We start from the raw sequence: 17940 nt of genomic DNA on the forward strand, positions 1-17940 counted from the left end.
GGCCCTGGAGTCAGGAGTACCTGAGTTCAAATCTGGCCTCAGACACTTAACACTTGCTAGCTGTGTGTCCTTGGGCAAGTCACTTAACCCCAATTGCCTCAATAAAAAAAAACAAAAAACGAGTAAGAAGTGGTGTGAGCTAGATCTTGAAGGAGGCTGTGTATTCTCAGAAGTAGAGTGGGAAAGTGAGTGCATTGCAGGCATAGGGGCCTGTTTGTACAAAGACTTGGAGGTGGGAGCTCATAGGCTCACAGGATCACAGGACATGAGCTGGAAGGGACTACATGGTGTAATAAGCCAGTCTGGAAAGGGTGCTGATCAGAGCTTGAAAGGTCAAACAGGGGAGCTTGAATTTTATCCTAAAAGCAATGGGGGGCTACTGGAGCTTCTTAAGCTAGAGAGTGATGTGGTTAGACCTAAAAGAATATCTATTTGGCATCTTTGTGGAGGCGGCAACTGCCTGTCCATGTAGATGTATCTTGTGAAGAGAGTGGGGTAGCTTCTGATACTATGGGATTTCCCAGACCACAGAGAAAGCTAGGCTGGGTTATCGGGGGCAGTTCTATCCCTCAAAAAGAACATGGGATTTGTGGCTTTTGGTTTCATCTCCAGGGATGCCCCAACTTCCATTGTAATCCAGACTTTTTCTCCCAAGCCCATCTTTAAATTAAATTTAAATGAAAGAATTAATGTTTCTGAATTACTGGTGAGGATGTGATTAATTACTATAACTGCAAATGTTTTGTGGCTGGATTACCGGCCCCCAAGTGTAACCTTTTAAACGACAAGAGCTTCCTGAGAGTAATAACCAGTGTGCTGTTAATGAAAAGCTAGCCCACTGTGGGTCACGGCTTTCTATATTCTAGCAGTCTGGTGCTCTCCTCAGCTGAACAATGGGGAGCAGAAATATGTGGGTGATTAAAACTTTTAATTAAGGCTTGCTTTAAATGTCCAGGTATTTAATCTCAAGCATTCTCTCTCTCTCTCTCTCTCTCTCTCTCTCTCTCTTCTCTCTCTTCTCTCTTCTCTCTCTTCTCTCTCCTCTCTCTTCTCTCTCTTCTCTCTCCTCTTTCACTTTCTTACTTTCTCTTTTTCTTTCACTCTCTTATTCTTTCTTTCTCTCTTTCACTCTCTTACTCTCACTGTCTCTCTCTCTGCCTCTCTTTCTCTCTCTCTCTCTCTCTCTGCCTCTCTCTCTCTCTCTCTCTCTCTCTCTCTCTCTCTCTCTCTCTCTCTCTCTCACACTCTCACTCTCACTCTCTCTCATTCTCACACTTTCTTTGGCCTCTTAGCCGAACACTATCTCAGCAGCAGCAATTATATGGACTGCATTTCCTCACTGACGGGAAGCAATGGCTGTAGCTTGAACAGCTCCCTCAAGGGGTCCGACCTCCCTGAGCTCTTCAGCAAGCTTGGACTGGGTAAATACACCGATGTGTTCCAGCAGCAGGAGGTCAGTCACTTTTGGTTTCTCCTCGTGTCTATAAAACGTCTGAATATTTGGTCTGTGCTTATTTCAGTGTGTATTATCTCTTCCTACAGAATATACGATCCTGGAGGCCAGGGACAGTCTCCATTTTTGTGTGCATCTCCCCTACCTCATACACATAGTAGGGGGTTTAATCACTGCCACTGAGTAAGACTCTCAGCTTCGCCCCTAGGTCAGGAGCTCTTCGTCATTCTTTGTACCATGTAATCCCTGTCAGACTGGCCAAGACTTTGGACCCTTCTCAGGATGTTTTTAGTTGCAGAAAATAGATTGGCTTAAAAAGAAAAACAAAAGTTAGGGAAAATAAAGATGTCATTTTTCTCTCATCCACATTCGTGGACTCCTTGGGAGTCTTTCTTGGCTGATGCCTGGGCTGTGCCAGCTTGTCAGAGAGTTCCCTTTTTTAAATAGACTCCCTACTCTGGCCACATGCCAAGGACAAGTGTGTTATATGAGACGTCTGGCAGGGGAGTCTCTTTCCCACTGTTTCCCTTGCCCCACCAGCTTTCCTTCTTGTGGGACATGGTACCTCTAGAACAACCAGAGATATAAACTGCAGGGAAAATACAGATGGGAACCAGTCCCTGCCTCCAATGACCTTAATTCTACTAGGGAGGAACAATCCATACAAAGACTGGTGACTGGAAAATATATATGAAGTAAATTTAAAGTAACTTGGGAGAGCATGAGCATGAATAACTGGGAGGCTCAAGAAGGCCTCTTCTGGAGGTGATAAGGAGGAGCATTCCAGGCGAAGGAGGTTAGCTGGACAAAGGCCTGGTGCTAGATTGATTGTCAAGGATGGGGAATGTCCAGTAGTCCAGTTTGACTGAGACACAGAGCACATGAGCAGTGAGCTGGGAAAAGTATTCTGGAGCCAGGTGTGAAGGCCTTGGTTTATATTTTATTCCACAGTCAATAGGGATACCCTGAAGGTTTTGTTGTAGGAACAATGTCTTTGCTCTGAGGTACTTTCTACAGCCTTTGGGACAAAATAGTACCAAATTCATTCTGACTTTAATATTCAATCTGATTCATGTGCCATGGTCATTTTGGGGGGAGGTCATTGGAAGAGCCTGAGAGGTATCAGCCTCTCCCTGAATCTGCCGTGCAGGCAGACCCTGGCAGAACCATTAGCTGAAGAGGGTGGGTGGAACATTTGTGGGACCTCAGCTCTCCTGGATTTACTGATGGGGCCAAAGTTTAGTTTGGACATGCCTGATTTTGTCATTTTGCTTCTAAGAGAATAACTGACTGAGTCAGCAATTCCCAGATGTGTGCTTCTCAGCAAGAAAGCCTAGGTTTTTATAGCCAGGCTTTGTGCCACAAATTCAGTTCATGGTTACATAGTTCAATAAATTATTGAATTTAATTTCTCAGGATTTTTTCCTTCCTCTATTGGAAAAAGGAGGTTTTATGGAGAATGTGTTATATTTCAGGGCGTTGGTTTATTTTCTCCCCCAGGAAATCTTTGTTTCTTAGAGCTCAGCTTACCAAAGAGTTTCAAAAATGGGTAAGATATTCATCACTGTCCTTTAAAAATTGGCCTGTATAGATATTTTCTGAGGTTCTTTCTGGATTTAAAATTCAGTTCTGTGAGTCCAGGATTCTTATCTCCCTGGGCTGAGCAGGTCGGGGTTTCTTTTAGGGGAAATTCATGTAAAGAAGCCATGATGACTTATAAAGATGCCCATGGTGCCAAAGTCAGGAGTCAGAGTTTAAATGGTGAGGAATGATCCCCTGGGCTTCTTTTCCCCCTCAAGTTTTATTCCCCCTCTGGGGATGAGCAGGAAAGAAGCTTGTTAGGCCTTGCTTAGGCAAGAGGTCATCCAGCACCTTACAGTATTTGTTGACTTTGGAGGTGGTAGATCCTGTGGCAACCCCAGACTGAGTGTTCTTTTCCATCATTTTATCAGTCAAACCTGAACACCTTCAGGGCAGCCATCCCTGATATCCTGGAAACATTCAAATTCAGATAGAAATTGGGTCCACCAAGCCATACCTAAGGATTCTTGTGGCCCACAGATTGACTTAGAGAACTAAGTGTGTTGATGTTCTTTTTTAAATTAATACATCAACACATTAACATCAGTTAGGAACTCCATTTTAATCTGGATTGGGCCATGTGTTTGACACCTCTGCATAACATGATCATGAAGCATCATCTGAATAGTCAAGATAAGATACAATTAAGTGCAGTAGAATTTAATTTTGAGGGCATATTTTTTGTATTTTAGCAAATTGAAAATTGGTCAGCCACTTACGGCATATGATGCTTGAGTCTGATACTTAGTTTTATTCATCTATCAGTGAAGATCCAGATTCTTCCTATCTTTTCATCTTATGACATTTCAAACATATCCTCTTATAAATTGTAGAGGAGGTGCTCACCTGCATTAATAATTAGAGACTGTTTCCTCATTGGGAGTTCTCTGTGTCCGTAAAGTCTCAAGTCTAGCCCTAAAATAATTCTTTCCATTGGTCCTCTATAAAGAATGCGTCCAAATGTACTAATATCCTTTCTCTGCTTCTTTCCCCCTTGGGATCACCTTTGTCATCCCACTGCTTGTTTTCCTTAATTCTTGCTATATGTGTGACCTACCCACCTCCTTTTCTGGTCATATACATCCCCACTGATGTATCTTTATGCCCTTTCTCACATGAAAGTAATTGTTAGTAATCATTTCCGTTTGCATATGCCCATCATTCCTCCAACCATTGTCCTTTGGATTCTTCCAATATAATGTCATTCCAAGCTTCATATTCACACAGCATCATTAGGAGATGATGCCAATATTGGCATCAAAGAAGTACAGTGATAAGCTTAAGTTCATTATGATAATAATGATAATTCATATTTTGGGGGTGCCGGGCATTTTTCCAAATATAGTCCAACCTGAACTTCTACTCAGTTCTGGGCCCAGCCCATTGTCTACTGTCTGTCTGCATTTTGTATTTAAGATATACATGCTGATGGACCAATTCAGTAGTCTACTTATATTTAGTGCATGACGCAGTCTGAGAAATTGGCATTTTTCCTTCTATTTTGCTCCTCCAGTGTGGATGGTTGGCCCAACCTCTATTACAAAAGGTTTTATTGGGGAGGCTCTGGGGCTCTATACAATTATTACCATGTCATCAATGAAAAGGAGCAATTGTGAAACCTTGCCATCAATATATAGGGGTTGCTTCTTTTCCTAGGATTCTACATAGGATGTCTTCCATGATACTGTCACACACCTTACATGAATACACATTTCCTACTGTCAAACTGTCAACATTTGGCCAATTGTTGAACCAACTTATTTGCATGAGCACATTTGCCATAGCTTCATAGATAGATAACTTGTTTGAGGGTGGCCTTTGATGCTGAATTGTTTTCTACCCATTGAATTGAATAAATAATGGACATGGCCAGATCATATATCAATCAATCGTGTGACCAGGACATTTGTTACAAAAACTCTGTAGGAACCTTCCTAGATTGTCCTCAGGTTTGCATCAGGGATACCCTAAAATGGATAAACCATTCTCGTGAAGATTTTATTTCAATTTTTTTTTTGGTTCTCTAGGTCATCTTTCTTTAACAGCAGTTATTTCATTTCTTTCTTATTTCTTATTCTGGGTTCTGAGGCAGTCAAGAGATGTGTCCAGTATATCCCAATGAAGTAAAAGAAATGGACAGTCTTTCTCATTAATCAATTAGATCTGAGCTCCTCAATCAGTTTATAAAATACTCCTCTCTGTTTATTTCCAATGACTTTAGCAACATCAGTGTTACTGGCTGTACAAATTTATTAATAATGTAACAAGACAGAAGCATAGTTAAATATTTCAACAGTGTATCAGCTGGAAGAAAGATACCATTTAGAGTCACCTCTAACCATCAACTACATTTGCTGATAAGCCAACAATTCACTTCTCTTAGGATGGCACCCAAAGTATCTCACTAATTCTCTTCAGGAAATCTTCCCTACCTGTGTATCCTCTGCACAAAATATCCTCAATTAAACCTTTCAGAAACATCTCTTAGGCTTCCCTCCCCCCCCCCCCCCCCCCCCGGTCTCTCTGAACCTCTCTCCCAGCCATGACAGTTGACCCAGAATGACAGTTAAACCACCAAGATTCCATTCGTTCTTAAAAAATGTTGTAACAATATCCATAGTCCCTCAGGGATGGGCTATTGTATGTTACACACCGTAAGCTTAATAACAGTCTCCTATATGGAATAAAAAAAGAATAATTGAAATCCCAAGTAAAAACCTCAAACTGCAAACAAGTTGCACTTTGATTAAAATATACTTTAACAAAATAATGACATAATGACTTATTTTCTCTTCCCTTTTGATCTCTTTTCATTTGCAATCCGGCTTAATTTCTCCCCCAGATTTATGGTTTTCAAGATACATGTTCTGATTGTGTGTTCTCTCTGCATCAACTTTGGAGTTCTCTTTTCATATTTCTGTTTCAGTACATCAATAGTCCATCACTCTAATCGATACCCATGTGTTTTAAGCCCCTCTCTCATTGTTAAATATTGATATTGTTATAAAAGTTTAAAATATGTTATATTTTATTACACGTTAGTATATAATATGGCAGTTTATCATATATTTAAATCATATTTATATGTAAAATATACATGGTTTCTAATTTTTGTTGTCGTATACAGATAGGTTCTCTAAATATTTTTTGGACAGTCAGATCTTTTGCTTGCTGTAATAAAATCCTGTGGATGTAATCTTAGTAGTGAGATCATGGGTCAGAGGATACAATCCGTTTTGTATCTTGTTGCACCAGTGAAGAGCTTTGCCAACAGCACCATCTGTGCCTACCTTTATATAAATGCACATTTGTCTTTTCAGATAAAATGCGAGCTCTTTGAGGGCAGAAGCTGTGTCTTGTTGGTTGTCTTTGTATTCCCCAGTTCCTAGCACAGTGCTTCATATTATTAAGCAGGAATTTAATAAATGCTAATTAATTGACTGTGAATTCTCAGTCTGGCCAATACTGAATTTTATTGCTATCAAACCTCTTTGTTGGTCATTGTAATCTTCATTTTTACCTTTCTCTGATTATTAAAGGGTTTGGAGAGTTTTGAAAAGGCTTTTGCAGAGGGAAGAGCAAGCATGACTTAATTGCTAACAGTGTCTTCAATCACTACTTTTTTTTGGGGGGGGAGGAGTAAAAGCATCATCCAGGATCTCCTTGCAGAAACCTCTCCTCTCTTGGAGTGTATTAAAAATCAATCCCTGAATGCCTTTAAAAATGGGGTCAAGGGGCAGCTAGGTGGCGCAGTGGATAGAGCACCAGCCCTGGATTCAGGAGTATCTGAGTTCAAATCTGGCCTCAGATACTTAACACTTACTAGCTGTGTGACCCTGGGCAAGTCACTTAACCCCAATTGCCTCACTAAAAAAAATGGGGTCAGCACCAGCACAGATTGTTTCTGTTTATACTCAGGTCAGACTTGCCCTTTTTTGATTATACTTTATTTGACATGCCTCATTCTACTTGGTTGTTTAATGAGCTGATGGAGTCCAAGCGTGGAGTTTCCATCATCCTCACCAATGAGAACAGGGCACAGTCAGAATGCGGGCAGAGAAGAAAAAAAACTTCAATGGGGCAGCTAGGTGGCATAGTGGATAAAGCACTGGCCCTGGATTCAGTAGGACCTGAGTTCAAATTCAGCCTCAGACACTTGGCATTTACTAGCTGTGTGACCTTGGGCAAGTCACTTAACCCCAATTGTCTCACCCAAATAAACAAACAAACCAAACCAACCAGAATGTGGGCAGATCCCACATTCTCTTTTGTCATTTGCCCTCTTTCTGAGGAGGTTAAAAGGTCTGTGCCTGAATCTGTGTGATGTAGGACACAGCACTTAGCCTTTCTAGCCTCAAATTTCCTCATACATTGAGGGAAGAGAGTTGGCCTCAGTGATTGTTAAGGCTCCATCTAGCTCTGAAATCTGTGATCCTTTGAACTTCCTAGACATTTATCTCCTCGTTTATGGATGTGGAGGTTGAGCCAGATGATTTCTGGAATCTCTTTCAGTTCCAGTTCTTATGATCCTAATTCCCATATCTTTGTCACCCCGGTGACTAGGACCATGCTTTGGACAGAGTAGCTGCTTAATCATTTTGTTATTTGTGTCTGTTTCATGGATCTATGAAGCCAAAAACAATTAAGTGGCTGGGGGCCAACCCTCTGCTAATGAGCTTTCTGTGCTTAACTTAGCTGACCTCAGTAAACACATACCTTGCCTATTGCCAGTATCATATTGGAAGCCTTTCCAGCTTGGTTTCTGTAACTTACTGCCTAGCATACCATAGGCACTTAATAAATGCTTGATGATTTCTTGGTAGTGTAGGACCTGTCAGAGCCAGAATCTGGCCAGTATTGCCTTAAGAACCCAGGGTTACCTCTTCACCAATATGAGGTATTCAACTAGTATTTAAAATTTTGGGGGGAGGGATATATATGTTAACTGTATATTAATTAGGATGTTTAATTAGCTAAAACAGCCATCCACTGATAATGTCATTGCCAGTTAAGAACATTTACAATGAATTGGTTCAACGAGCCTTTGATAAATTCATGGGCAAGAGTCTGCTCAGCAAGAGTGAAGGGGAATTGAAGAGGATTGTACTCTTAAATTGTTGAGCATAGCAATGCCCTCTCTCAAAATGCCCCTTGCTGCTGATATTAGATTACTGAGATGGATGGTCCAATAGGGCAATTCTTTTTGTACAAAGTTGGTGTGGATAGAAGTAAAGGCAACTGGAGAAGATGGGAGAGAATGAGTACACTAGTGCACTCTTGATTATTGTTGTCTAGTCTTGTCTGGTTCTTAGTGACTCCACTGGTCATTTTCTTGGCTAGAAAATTACTACTTACTAGAGTGGTTTGGCATTTCTTTCTCCAGCTCATTTTATAGATGAGGAAATTGAAGCAAATAGGGTGAAGTGACTTGCCCAGGGTCACACAGCTAGTCAGTGTCTGAGGCCGGATTTGAATTTACAAAGATGAGTCTTCCTGGCTCCAGGCCCAGCACTCACTAACCCAGCTGTAAAGAAGCAATTATTAAGTGCCTACTATTGCCAGACACCCTACTGGGTGCTGGAGACCCAAGAACAAAAGTGAAATAGTACCTACCCTGAAGGAGCTTTTGTTCTAACAGGGAAAACAATATATACGTATTAAATCTGTACAAAATAGTATGAGGTAGTTGGGAGAGGAAGAGGGACACACTGAGACAGTTGCTATTTAGGGGGCAGTCTTTCCGGAGCTGAATCATGTTGCTGATGGATCTTCTTTTTGTTTTCCTGCCCATAGATTGATCTTCAGACATTCCTCACTCTCACAGATCAAGACTTAAAGGAGCTGGGGATCACAACTTTTGGGGCCAGAAGGAAAATGCTGCTCGCCATCTCAGGTAACTAGGATTCAGCTCCCAGAGTTCCCAGATGCCCCTAGACCTGGGATCTCACTGATGTGGGTGAGCCCTTCGGAGATGTGGGTGACTGCCCATCTATGCCTGCCTGGATTTAGAGCTCCCAGGATAGGTGCTGCCATTTGGCTAATTCTCCTCCATCTTCACCTTTTTCTGGGCCTGCAGTTGTTCGTAAAGTATCACATGCCAAGAGAACCCCCAGCTCCCGAAATTTAAGCACTTGTCTTTAAAAAAGTGATTTCCTCAGAAATGACTAAAAGGGAGAGGGGTTTTTGCATGCATGGAGAATGGTAGGTGTGGGAACACTTGATTCAATGTTCTTCCTGGTTGCTGTTTTGTGTCTGGGGAAGTGATTTAAGAAACTTAGGCTTCTTTATAGATAGTAGGCTGCAGATCTCTGTACTAAATCTAACTGAGTAGAGGTTATTGCCTCCGCAGAACTTAGTAAGAGGCCATCGGCATGTCTTGGGACTTGACAGATATGGTCGTCTGAAAGCTTTGTGATTTGGGATTCACAAGACCATGTGAATCAATCATAGGAGGCATGTCCACTAGGTGGTCACCAGAAGGAAAGAAGAGAATGTCTCTCAGACATATCCCATGAGAGTCTTTGGCATATCACTGTAGAGCATACTTTGGCCTTCACCAATACAGGGATATATTGGCTGTTTCCTTGACTTGAAAGGTCTCCAGGGAGTGGGTGGAATGGGATCAGACATTAAATCTAGATCCTGTAAATGCATCTGGAGGATGTAAGGGAGGGTTGCAGTCAGAGAAAAGTAAAGGGTCACTTTTTCAAAATTTCTCCATGAAAGTTTCAGGAGGGTGTCACTTCTTTGTAACTATCCACTGAGGACCTCCTTCCCTCCCAAAAAGAGGGGAAAAAAACCCAAGGTAAGCTGTTTCAAAGGGGACCATCAATTCTTTTTCCAAAATGTTGGAGAGAACCATCTTTTTCTTCAAAATGTTGATCTTGGTGTGTTGTCTTAGAATGACCACTAACCTAAATGAATGGTCACAGCTTCTTCTGCTGATCTGCTAGGAAAGGTCATCAAGGCATTTTAGTAACTCATTCAATTCACCAAATATGACAAAATGCCCACTTTGTGTTAGGCACTGTATGAATGGATCTGTAGTGAACGTAGTGGGGCATCTGTGTAAACCTAGCTACTTAAATTGGATCAGCAATGAGTAGTAAAAGGTTCTAGGTCAAAGCAGTGGAAGGAGTCCAGGAGCCCCCTGGGTTCCAATCTTGATTCTCATACTAGCTTTGTGATGTTTAGACAAGTCACTTTACCTTGGGCTTCATCTTTTCATCTATAAAATTGGGGGGTTGGGCTGGATGGCTGGGAGCTGTTATGACAATGGACTGGTAGTTTGGAATACCTGGGCTCTAATCTCAGCTCTGCCACTCCTTAGCCATGGGAGCTTAGGCAAGTCCCTTCAGAGTTTCCTTCTCTGTAAAATAAGATGATTGTACTAACTGATCCCCAAGGGCCCTTTGAGCTATGTCTGTGCTCCTCTGAAAGCGTTCGATCATTCCATAATACATCACAAACTGCTCAGCATCTGCTAAGAAGGGCATCAGTCTGGTCTAAATGAGATTTTCATTTTATTGGGGAAGGGGAGAAAACATACAAAACACTCAGATGCTTCTCTTGGAGAATCCTCTTTGATTGTATACAGTTTTCTTTTTTCACGTCTTTTGTGGTTTGGAATAAACATGAGCCCCCGAGAAGAGCCCCTGCACAGAAAGGAGCTGAGGAAATGGAATGAGTGCCCATGCCCACCTCGTGACTTTGGAAGGCAATGAAACTAAGTCCACACTACATCTCTGCTGCCTCTTATATGTTCATGGGGCCCAGCTGTCCTATGGCATCATCTGGAGGAGCATGGGACTGTACCACATTCTTCTTGTTGATGAGGGGTTCAGGAAGTGTTTGGAGTTTCTGCTTATAATCGATGCCAAGGAAGAGTCATCACTTAAGTTAGTGAAGACTTCCCTGGCAAAGGCTCTGTAGCTTGTGGGATCCTTTCATCAGAGGTCACTGTGCCCCCAAACTAGTCATGGCTCCACAAAAGTGTTTTTCATCTTTCCCCAAAGAGACCGATTGGGAAAAGGCCTTGGCTTTTGGATGGCGATGGAGGGGCTGATCAGCTCCGTGGGGACATTCAGAAGTGCTCGTCATCTTCTGCAGGGAGTTGAGGGCTTTGAATAAGACACCATTTTTTGAAGGTGCCACACTGACAGTGTGAGGTAGATGCGTTCTTGAAGTATGACTTGTTTTCCTTTGTGGAGAACTCAGGAGCAAACTTAGCAGCTCCTTTGTGTCACTTGCCCCAGCTTCCCAGAGAAGCCGGAGTTCAAAAAGCGTCTTTGTCCAGCTTTTTTATCTGAGATGAAAGATGACAGTTGGTTGGTTTTGTTTCCACTTGAATCAGGGTGGCAAGAATAGGTTTCCACTCTAACCTTCTCTGTAGAAGGCAGGATGGATGGAGGGCGGTACAGACGAAAGATGAAGCTGGGTTGGGGGCCTGGGGTGCAAACTTCAGCTGTGCTGTGTGGTCTTAGCCAAAGTGCTTCCCTCTCTTAGCCTCAGTTTCTTCTTTTGTAAGAAGAGGGTTCTAGCTCTAGTATTGTACCAGGTTACAAAGGAATTGGGGCTAGGAAGCTTTTCTTGTAGCATGTTAATTAAAGGGAAAGAAAATCTCCATCCAGAAGTGATGTCAGATAATTTAAAAGCCTTGGGAGTGTCTTTAGAACCCAGCTAAGTTTCCTTGCAAAACTGAAATTCTCTACACTATTTAGGATGTTGGTAGCAAGTGGCCCACTGCCTAGAGAGGGGCCCAGCGAAACTGCAGGCTTCACTCCAAGGCATCAGCTAGATCTAACATCTCCCGCCCTGTTCTTTTAGTTTGTGACTCTGGTCAGATGCGCAACAAGATCCTGAGGGCGGCCAGGATTGTGTGAACCTTGGAAATGCAAGGACGAAAGGTTGGTATTCTCCTAAACTCTCCCTCAGCTTTGCTGGAAACAAAAAAAAAATAGGAAGAAATGACTTTTTAAAATGAAAGAAAAAATAACTCATCTCATCATCAGGGCTTAATCTGTTGTGATCTTTTCAGTTACATTTTTTTCTTACTTCTGGTATGTTGGGGGTGTTTCAGATATCAGAGTAGCTGAACTTGAAGGGATTGCCAGGCTCTGGTGCTGGCCTAGGGGCCTCTGGAGACCCGCGGCACAAGGCGTTAGTAGGTTGTTCTGATGATATCCTTAGTGTCTCTACTGGACCACATCATCTTCCCAACTTGCTCAGTGTGTTTTGTGCAAGGGGAAGGAGTCTTAGACTTTATCGTTTTCTGTCTTGTGAAATCGAGGCTGGAAAGCAATGCAGAAATAACCCACCATGGCCTCCCAGCCCTTGCTTCCCACTTATTCCTTGGAGCACAGAAGTAGCCGTCATCTCCTGGACTAATGAGTCATTCCCTGGCTAGGGGATGGAGGCCTAAGAAAGCCTGAGTGGTGAAGGAGCCAGACTGACCTGTAAAAAGGTCCTTAGCTTAGTTCTCTCTCCTGAGTAGTTTCTTTTCTTTTCCTTTTTTGGGGACCTAAGAGGGGGCGCAGGGAGATCGACACATACCACTTGTATTAGGAAAGCCGTAATTAACCAACCAGACAGAATGTACTAAGTTCCCACTTTGTTCCAGGGACATGCTGGGGCTACAAAGAGAAAAAATGCAAACAGTTCCCTGGCCTCAGGGAGTTAACCCTCTCTATTTAGGTATATCCCCTCTCTATAAGATAAAAGTACTTAGCACTAGGGGGGCTGGATTTCCCAGCCCAATGCTCTATCTAGCTTTTGGAATTCTTCTGTGAAGTCATAGAGGAGCTGTGACCTCATTGATAGAGGAAGCCGCTCCACTCATAGACAGTGTTACAGCTTCTCCACTGCAGTTCTGTAGAAACATAAAATCACCTTGTGTTTTTATTTGGGTGTGGGAGTGTGTAAGAGACAGAGACAAAGGTCCAACGCTTCTGAGAACCACAGACTTAGAGCTGCAATGAGGTCATTTAGACCAACTACCTCATTTTACGGACAGGGAAACTGAGGCCCAGAGAGGTTAAGTAAGGGTCACACAGCCAAGTAAATGGCTGAATCTGGATGCACATCCAGGTTGTCTAAATGCAAATGTATTGATTTTTCTCACACTGTACCATGCTGCCTACCTTCTTTTGTTTCTTCAGAGTTAAACTGAACTGGGTTTTTTTGGGGGACCATTTGGAAAAACGTGGCAAGACATCATAGAATGAAAACCTTTTTTTCGCCCAACATTGGGCCCCTGATTAGTCCTGTTCTGGCCAACAAAGACATAAAGAATGTTCTCCACCTGGTTTCCTTTGAGAATCTCTTAACACCCACTTCCTATCCCTGACTCCAGTGAATAGAACAGAAGCTGTTCACACAAGTAAATGCTCCTTGGGACTAAAACACAAGGAGAAAGTATCTCAAATTTGTGGAGACTGTATGATATAGTGTCAACAGAACTGGACTTCAGAGAAATCATGAAGTTTGGGCTCTCCTGGTTCCCTTTGGAAAATCAGTCATCAGCTAACATCTGTGAGCCTCAGTTTTCTTCTGTCAAATGGGAAGAAGAATAGAAATAGCTACTGTGCCTTCATAGGGTAATTTGGAGAATTAAATGAGACAATATATTTTTTCATTCACACATTCAGCAAACACTAAAAAGTTATTAGAGTGCAGTAGAGGCAGAATGTGTTAGACTTGGAATCGGGGAGACCTGGGTTTAAATGCATCCTCCCTGAGGGACCTTGGATAAGTCACTTTCTTCATCCTTAAGAAGGGAATACAAAGAGTAGCTACTTATGACATTATCATGAGGATCAAATGAGATAATGTATGTTAAATGCATTGAAGTCCTTAAACTGCCACAGAAATGTGAGCAATTTTTATAATTATAATAACTGTGGAGTAGACCCTGTGTGTTAGGGGAGGACATTAAAAAAAATCTAACCTACCATCCTAATATTGAGCTTCCCATCCCCTCAAACAGCAGACATCATGAGTGATGATGTCCCAGTGGCCCTTTTGGTCAGAATCACAGAATCTTAGAGGTAGGAGGTACCTCCGAGGTCATGTGGCCCATCCCCTGCTTGAACAAGAATCCCTTCAACAGTATCCCCAGCAAATACTCATGTAGCTTTGGCTGGGATATCTCCGTTGGGGAGGAGCTCACTACCTCAACAGGCAGTCTGTACTCCATTCCAGTTCACCAGCTAGTTAAGCCAGCTTTTCTGTTTAACCGTGACTGTGGTTTGGGTTAGGGTGCTGATTGCTTATATTTGGTATCAGATATGTCCCTTTTTAGAGCTACATGTGTGGTTCTCACCAACCTGTGCTTCACAAAGCCCCCAGGGGACTGGAGGAGGGATTGCAAGCTATCTGTCAATCTAGATGTGTCCCGGCCATCTCATTGAATGACAGCCTCAGAAATGAGTAAACCTGAGCAAGTCAAGGCTTGCACATAGGAAGGGTTACTGTTTTTTGAATGGGTATCCATCCTGTTGTGATGAACAAGACACACATTTGTATTAAAACATTTTTGAAGCCAGACTAGCTTTGTAAAAATCCTTGTTTCCTCAGTCAATGGGCATAGTACAACTGCTTTCAACCTGTAGTGGAGGCAGGAAGAGAGAGATTTAAAATTTTTTTTAATTTAAATTTTAAATTTTAATTTATTGGGGGGGATATTTTTAAACTTAAAAAGGAATTCAAATGTTGGATATCACAGAATTAGAGACCAGTTTTTACTCATCCAGAAGAGTGCTGCCTTCCAGCTCCCAGACTTGTTTTCTGGTCTCCATTATTTATAAGAGGCTATGAAAAGCATAGAGTGGACAGTGAACTGGCCTTGGAGTCAGGAAGAGTCTTAAGCTCAAGGCTCGGCCACTTCTAACAGAGCCTGTGTGTTTGGCAAGTGGCAAAACCTCTTGGTGCCTCAGGGAGCAGATTGCAGAGAAGATGTGGGTTTTTCCCGCTGGAAGTTTCCCAGGCCTATGAAATCACAGGTCTTCCCTTTACCTCCTGAATGTTTGGAAAGTCAATTCTTCATGGCTTTTTGTTTTTGAGGTATATACACCAACAAATACGCACACACATATATACACACATGTATATATGTGTGTATATATGCACATGTCTATATGTATGCATTCATATCTCTGTGTGTATATCTCTTTAAAGTTGGCCCAACCTTTGGTTATAAAGAAATAACCCAAGTCATTCCATGAAAAAATCATGATGTGCCTCACGTGAAGCAGGAACTTTCTTAGGGTTGATGGTCTTACCAATGCGATTGTTCGTTTGTTTGAATTGTTTCTCTGAAGACAAAGAGACTTGAAGTTGAAAGGATTTTCTTATGCCCAGTTCAGGGGGTGAGGAAAGGGGTCGGGGACTGAGCACATAAGTATACTCTCCGGGTTCATCTTTGCCTCTTTGCTGGGTACATTTCGACTCCTCATCCTTATATATTGGGCTCTAACTGTCCAAATATTCTCATATGCTTGGCCTTTAAAAATTTAATAACGTTTCTCATTTCCTCTGTCATGCAAGAAATCTGTGCCAGCTACCCTATTAAATATGCATATCTTCTGTGAAGTCTGGCTGCCTTCTTTTCCTCCGCAAGGACATTGTTGGGGAGGGGGGTGCAGAGGATGCTCTTTGATTCATTGTTCTGGGTTCCAGAGGGGTTCTAAGAGTTGCCTTTGCATCTGTAACTAACAAGCATCCACTCTGTGTTGCCAACCCTTCGCCATTATTTTTGGACTACTTTATATTCTAACTGGGCAGTGGGTTTTTTAACCACCATAGTTTGCCTTTTTCTGAATAGAAATACAGATCCTGGTGTCAATGTGAGACGTTACAAAACAAACCTTCCTAGGTCTCATAGGCAACCTTAGAAACTGATTCAATTCTTGGTAATTAATTCATGTTCTTCCCCTTACACTCCCTTTTCTCCCCTTTCCTCATTCTCTTCTCTAGAACTGAATAAAAACCGAAGAAAACTTTTCGAACCACCTAATGCGCGTGCCTCTTCTCTGGAAGGAGGAGCCAGTGGGCGTCTGCCGCGTCAGTATCCCTCGGACATTGCTAGTGTCAGTGGCCGCTGGTAGCTCTGAGCCCTTGGCTTTCACCCAGATAACTCTAGAGTTGGACACAGGAACCCTGTGACTGACCAGCTGTCACTGCACACCACCCTCAGCACTTCGGGCATTGGGTATCAGGACCAAAGCGTTTTGTCTGCACATGTACTTGGTGCCAAACAGAGAAGAAATAGTCATCTGTCGTCTTTCAGAACACCAAAATGTGGATTGCTTTTTCTTATATAGATTTGACAGAATTTGCAATAATAATAATGATGATAATAATAAGAGGGGTTTAGTTTTTTTTATTTCCTATAAAATGTATGCACTGAATTTTTACTTTGAATGAAGGATTAAGAATTGACATCTGAGATGCCAGAGAGCATAGATTGTTTTGTTTTGTTTTGTTTTGTTTGGGGGTGGGGTTTGGGATTTTTTTTTCTTTTGTTGTTTTTTTTATCAAGTTGGAATTTTCTGGTACTGCTTAAAAATAATTATTGAGGTCTTTCAGCACTTTACATACCCTGATTTCTTGTCCTGTGGAAATTTTTTTTTCTCCCTCCCATTTTTTCATATCAGCTCATATATTGGCCCAAATCAAATTTAGCCATGTGTTTCTACTAGATACAATCTCTCCTGTGATGGTATAAGACGATGATCTTTATGTATAGCATCCTATAACTTCATGTCGGGGTCGGGGTGGGGAATATGATATTTAAAAAAATTCACTTGGTTCTGGACCAATTCTGTCCACTTAGGTTTTGCATCCTAGAAACCTTTAGCCCTGAAATTTCTCATCTGTAATCGGTGCAATGAAAGACCAAAATGGATGAATGAATCTTGCAATATTAATCCTTTACAGTCGTCATATTTAACTGCTGCCTATATTGCCAAAAAGAAATGATTTTAATGGCTGTCTGAAGGCAAAGGGCTATTTTTTAGTATACTGCCACTAAAGGACATTTATTTATATCAGACTTTTATTTTTAGGTACTATAAGCATTAGTGTACGTAACAGGAAACTGAGACCTACTAAAATGTATGGTAGAAAATGAATGGACTGGAGCTCAAATCCAACTCTATTTAAACAGATACCAAATCATAGCTGACAAGACAGCCCTGATGCTGTGATAACAGGAAGGAGCAGCCCCAATGTTGACTCCATAGGCAATCTTTAGGCACCATACACATGCATCAGGTATCCAGAATCAGATGCATTGTTTGGTGTGGGTTCCTCGGGGGCAGGGGAAGTTGGATGTTTTCAGATGGGCCCTTTCCAAAGGTGGCTGGGCTGGAAGTACCCAAGGCCACAGTGTCAGTGGTCAGAGCTCCTAATTACATTCTGATACTGTGAAAGTCCGTGAACCTTGGCAATGTCGTTTCCTGTCTCTTTTCAGACATCCTCTTATAGACTTAGGAAGTGTTTATTTTACATGGAAGAAAAGAAGTCCAAAAGTGTCTGCCTCTCCCTCTCCCTCTCCCTCTCCCTCTCCCTCTCCCTCTCCCTCTCTTCCCCAACTCTCTTCTCTCAATCTTCTCTTTCTCCATCTCTCAACCTTTGTCTTTTCTTAATCTTGCTATCCTCTCCATTTCTCTCAATCATTCCTCTCCTCCCAATTTCTCAATCTCTCTCTCCCTTCTCGGTCTCTTCTTCCCTCCCTTCCCCCCCTCTCCTTCTCTCTCTCCTTCTCTCTCTCCCTCCCTCTCTCCCTCCTTCCTTTCTTCCTTCCCATGCTCTCCCCTCTCTCCTCTCTCTTAGTCAGGTTCCAAGTGCATTAAATTTGGAGAAATACTTTCCCATAGGAAATCTTGGGATTCACCTGTACTGTAAAG

At 42.2% G+C, this 17940-nt stretch overlaps 1 protein-coding gene across 1 annotated transcript in view; it reads left to right on the plus strand.

The window, feature by feature from the left end:
* The window catches only part of BICC1 (BicC family RNA binding protein 1), a 279880-nt gene extending 262280 nt beyond the window's left edge, over window positions 1-17600 (plus strand). Inside the window, exons 19-21 of the mRNA XM_043980401.1 lie at window positions 1293-1453; window positions 8828-8927; window positions 16007-17600. Coding sequence (XP_043836336.1) covers window positions 1293-1453; window positions 8828-8927; window positions 16007-16137 — 392 coding nt within the window. The 3' untranslated portion in view covers window positions 16138-17600. The remainder of the gene's footprint in view (window positions 1-1292; window positions 1454-8827; window positions 8928-16006) is intronic.
* Window positions 17601-17940: the final 340 nt, after the last annotated feature.

Source organism: Dromiciops gliroides, chromosome 2, assembly GCF_019393635.1.
Source record: "Dromiciops gliroides isolate mDroGli1 chromosome 2, mDroGli1.pri, whole genome shotgun sequence".
Classification (NCBI taxonomy): domain Eukaryota; kingdom Metazoa; phylum Chordata; class Mammalia; order Microbiotheria; family Microbiotheriidae; genus Dromiciops; species Dromiciops gliroides.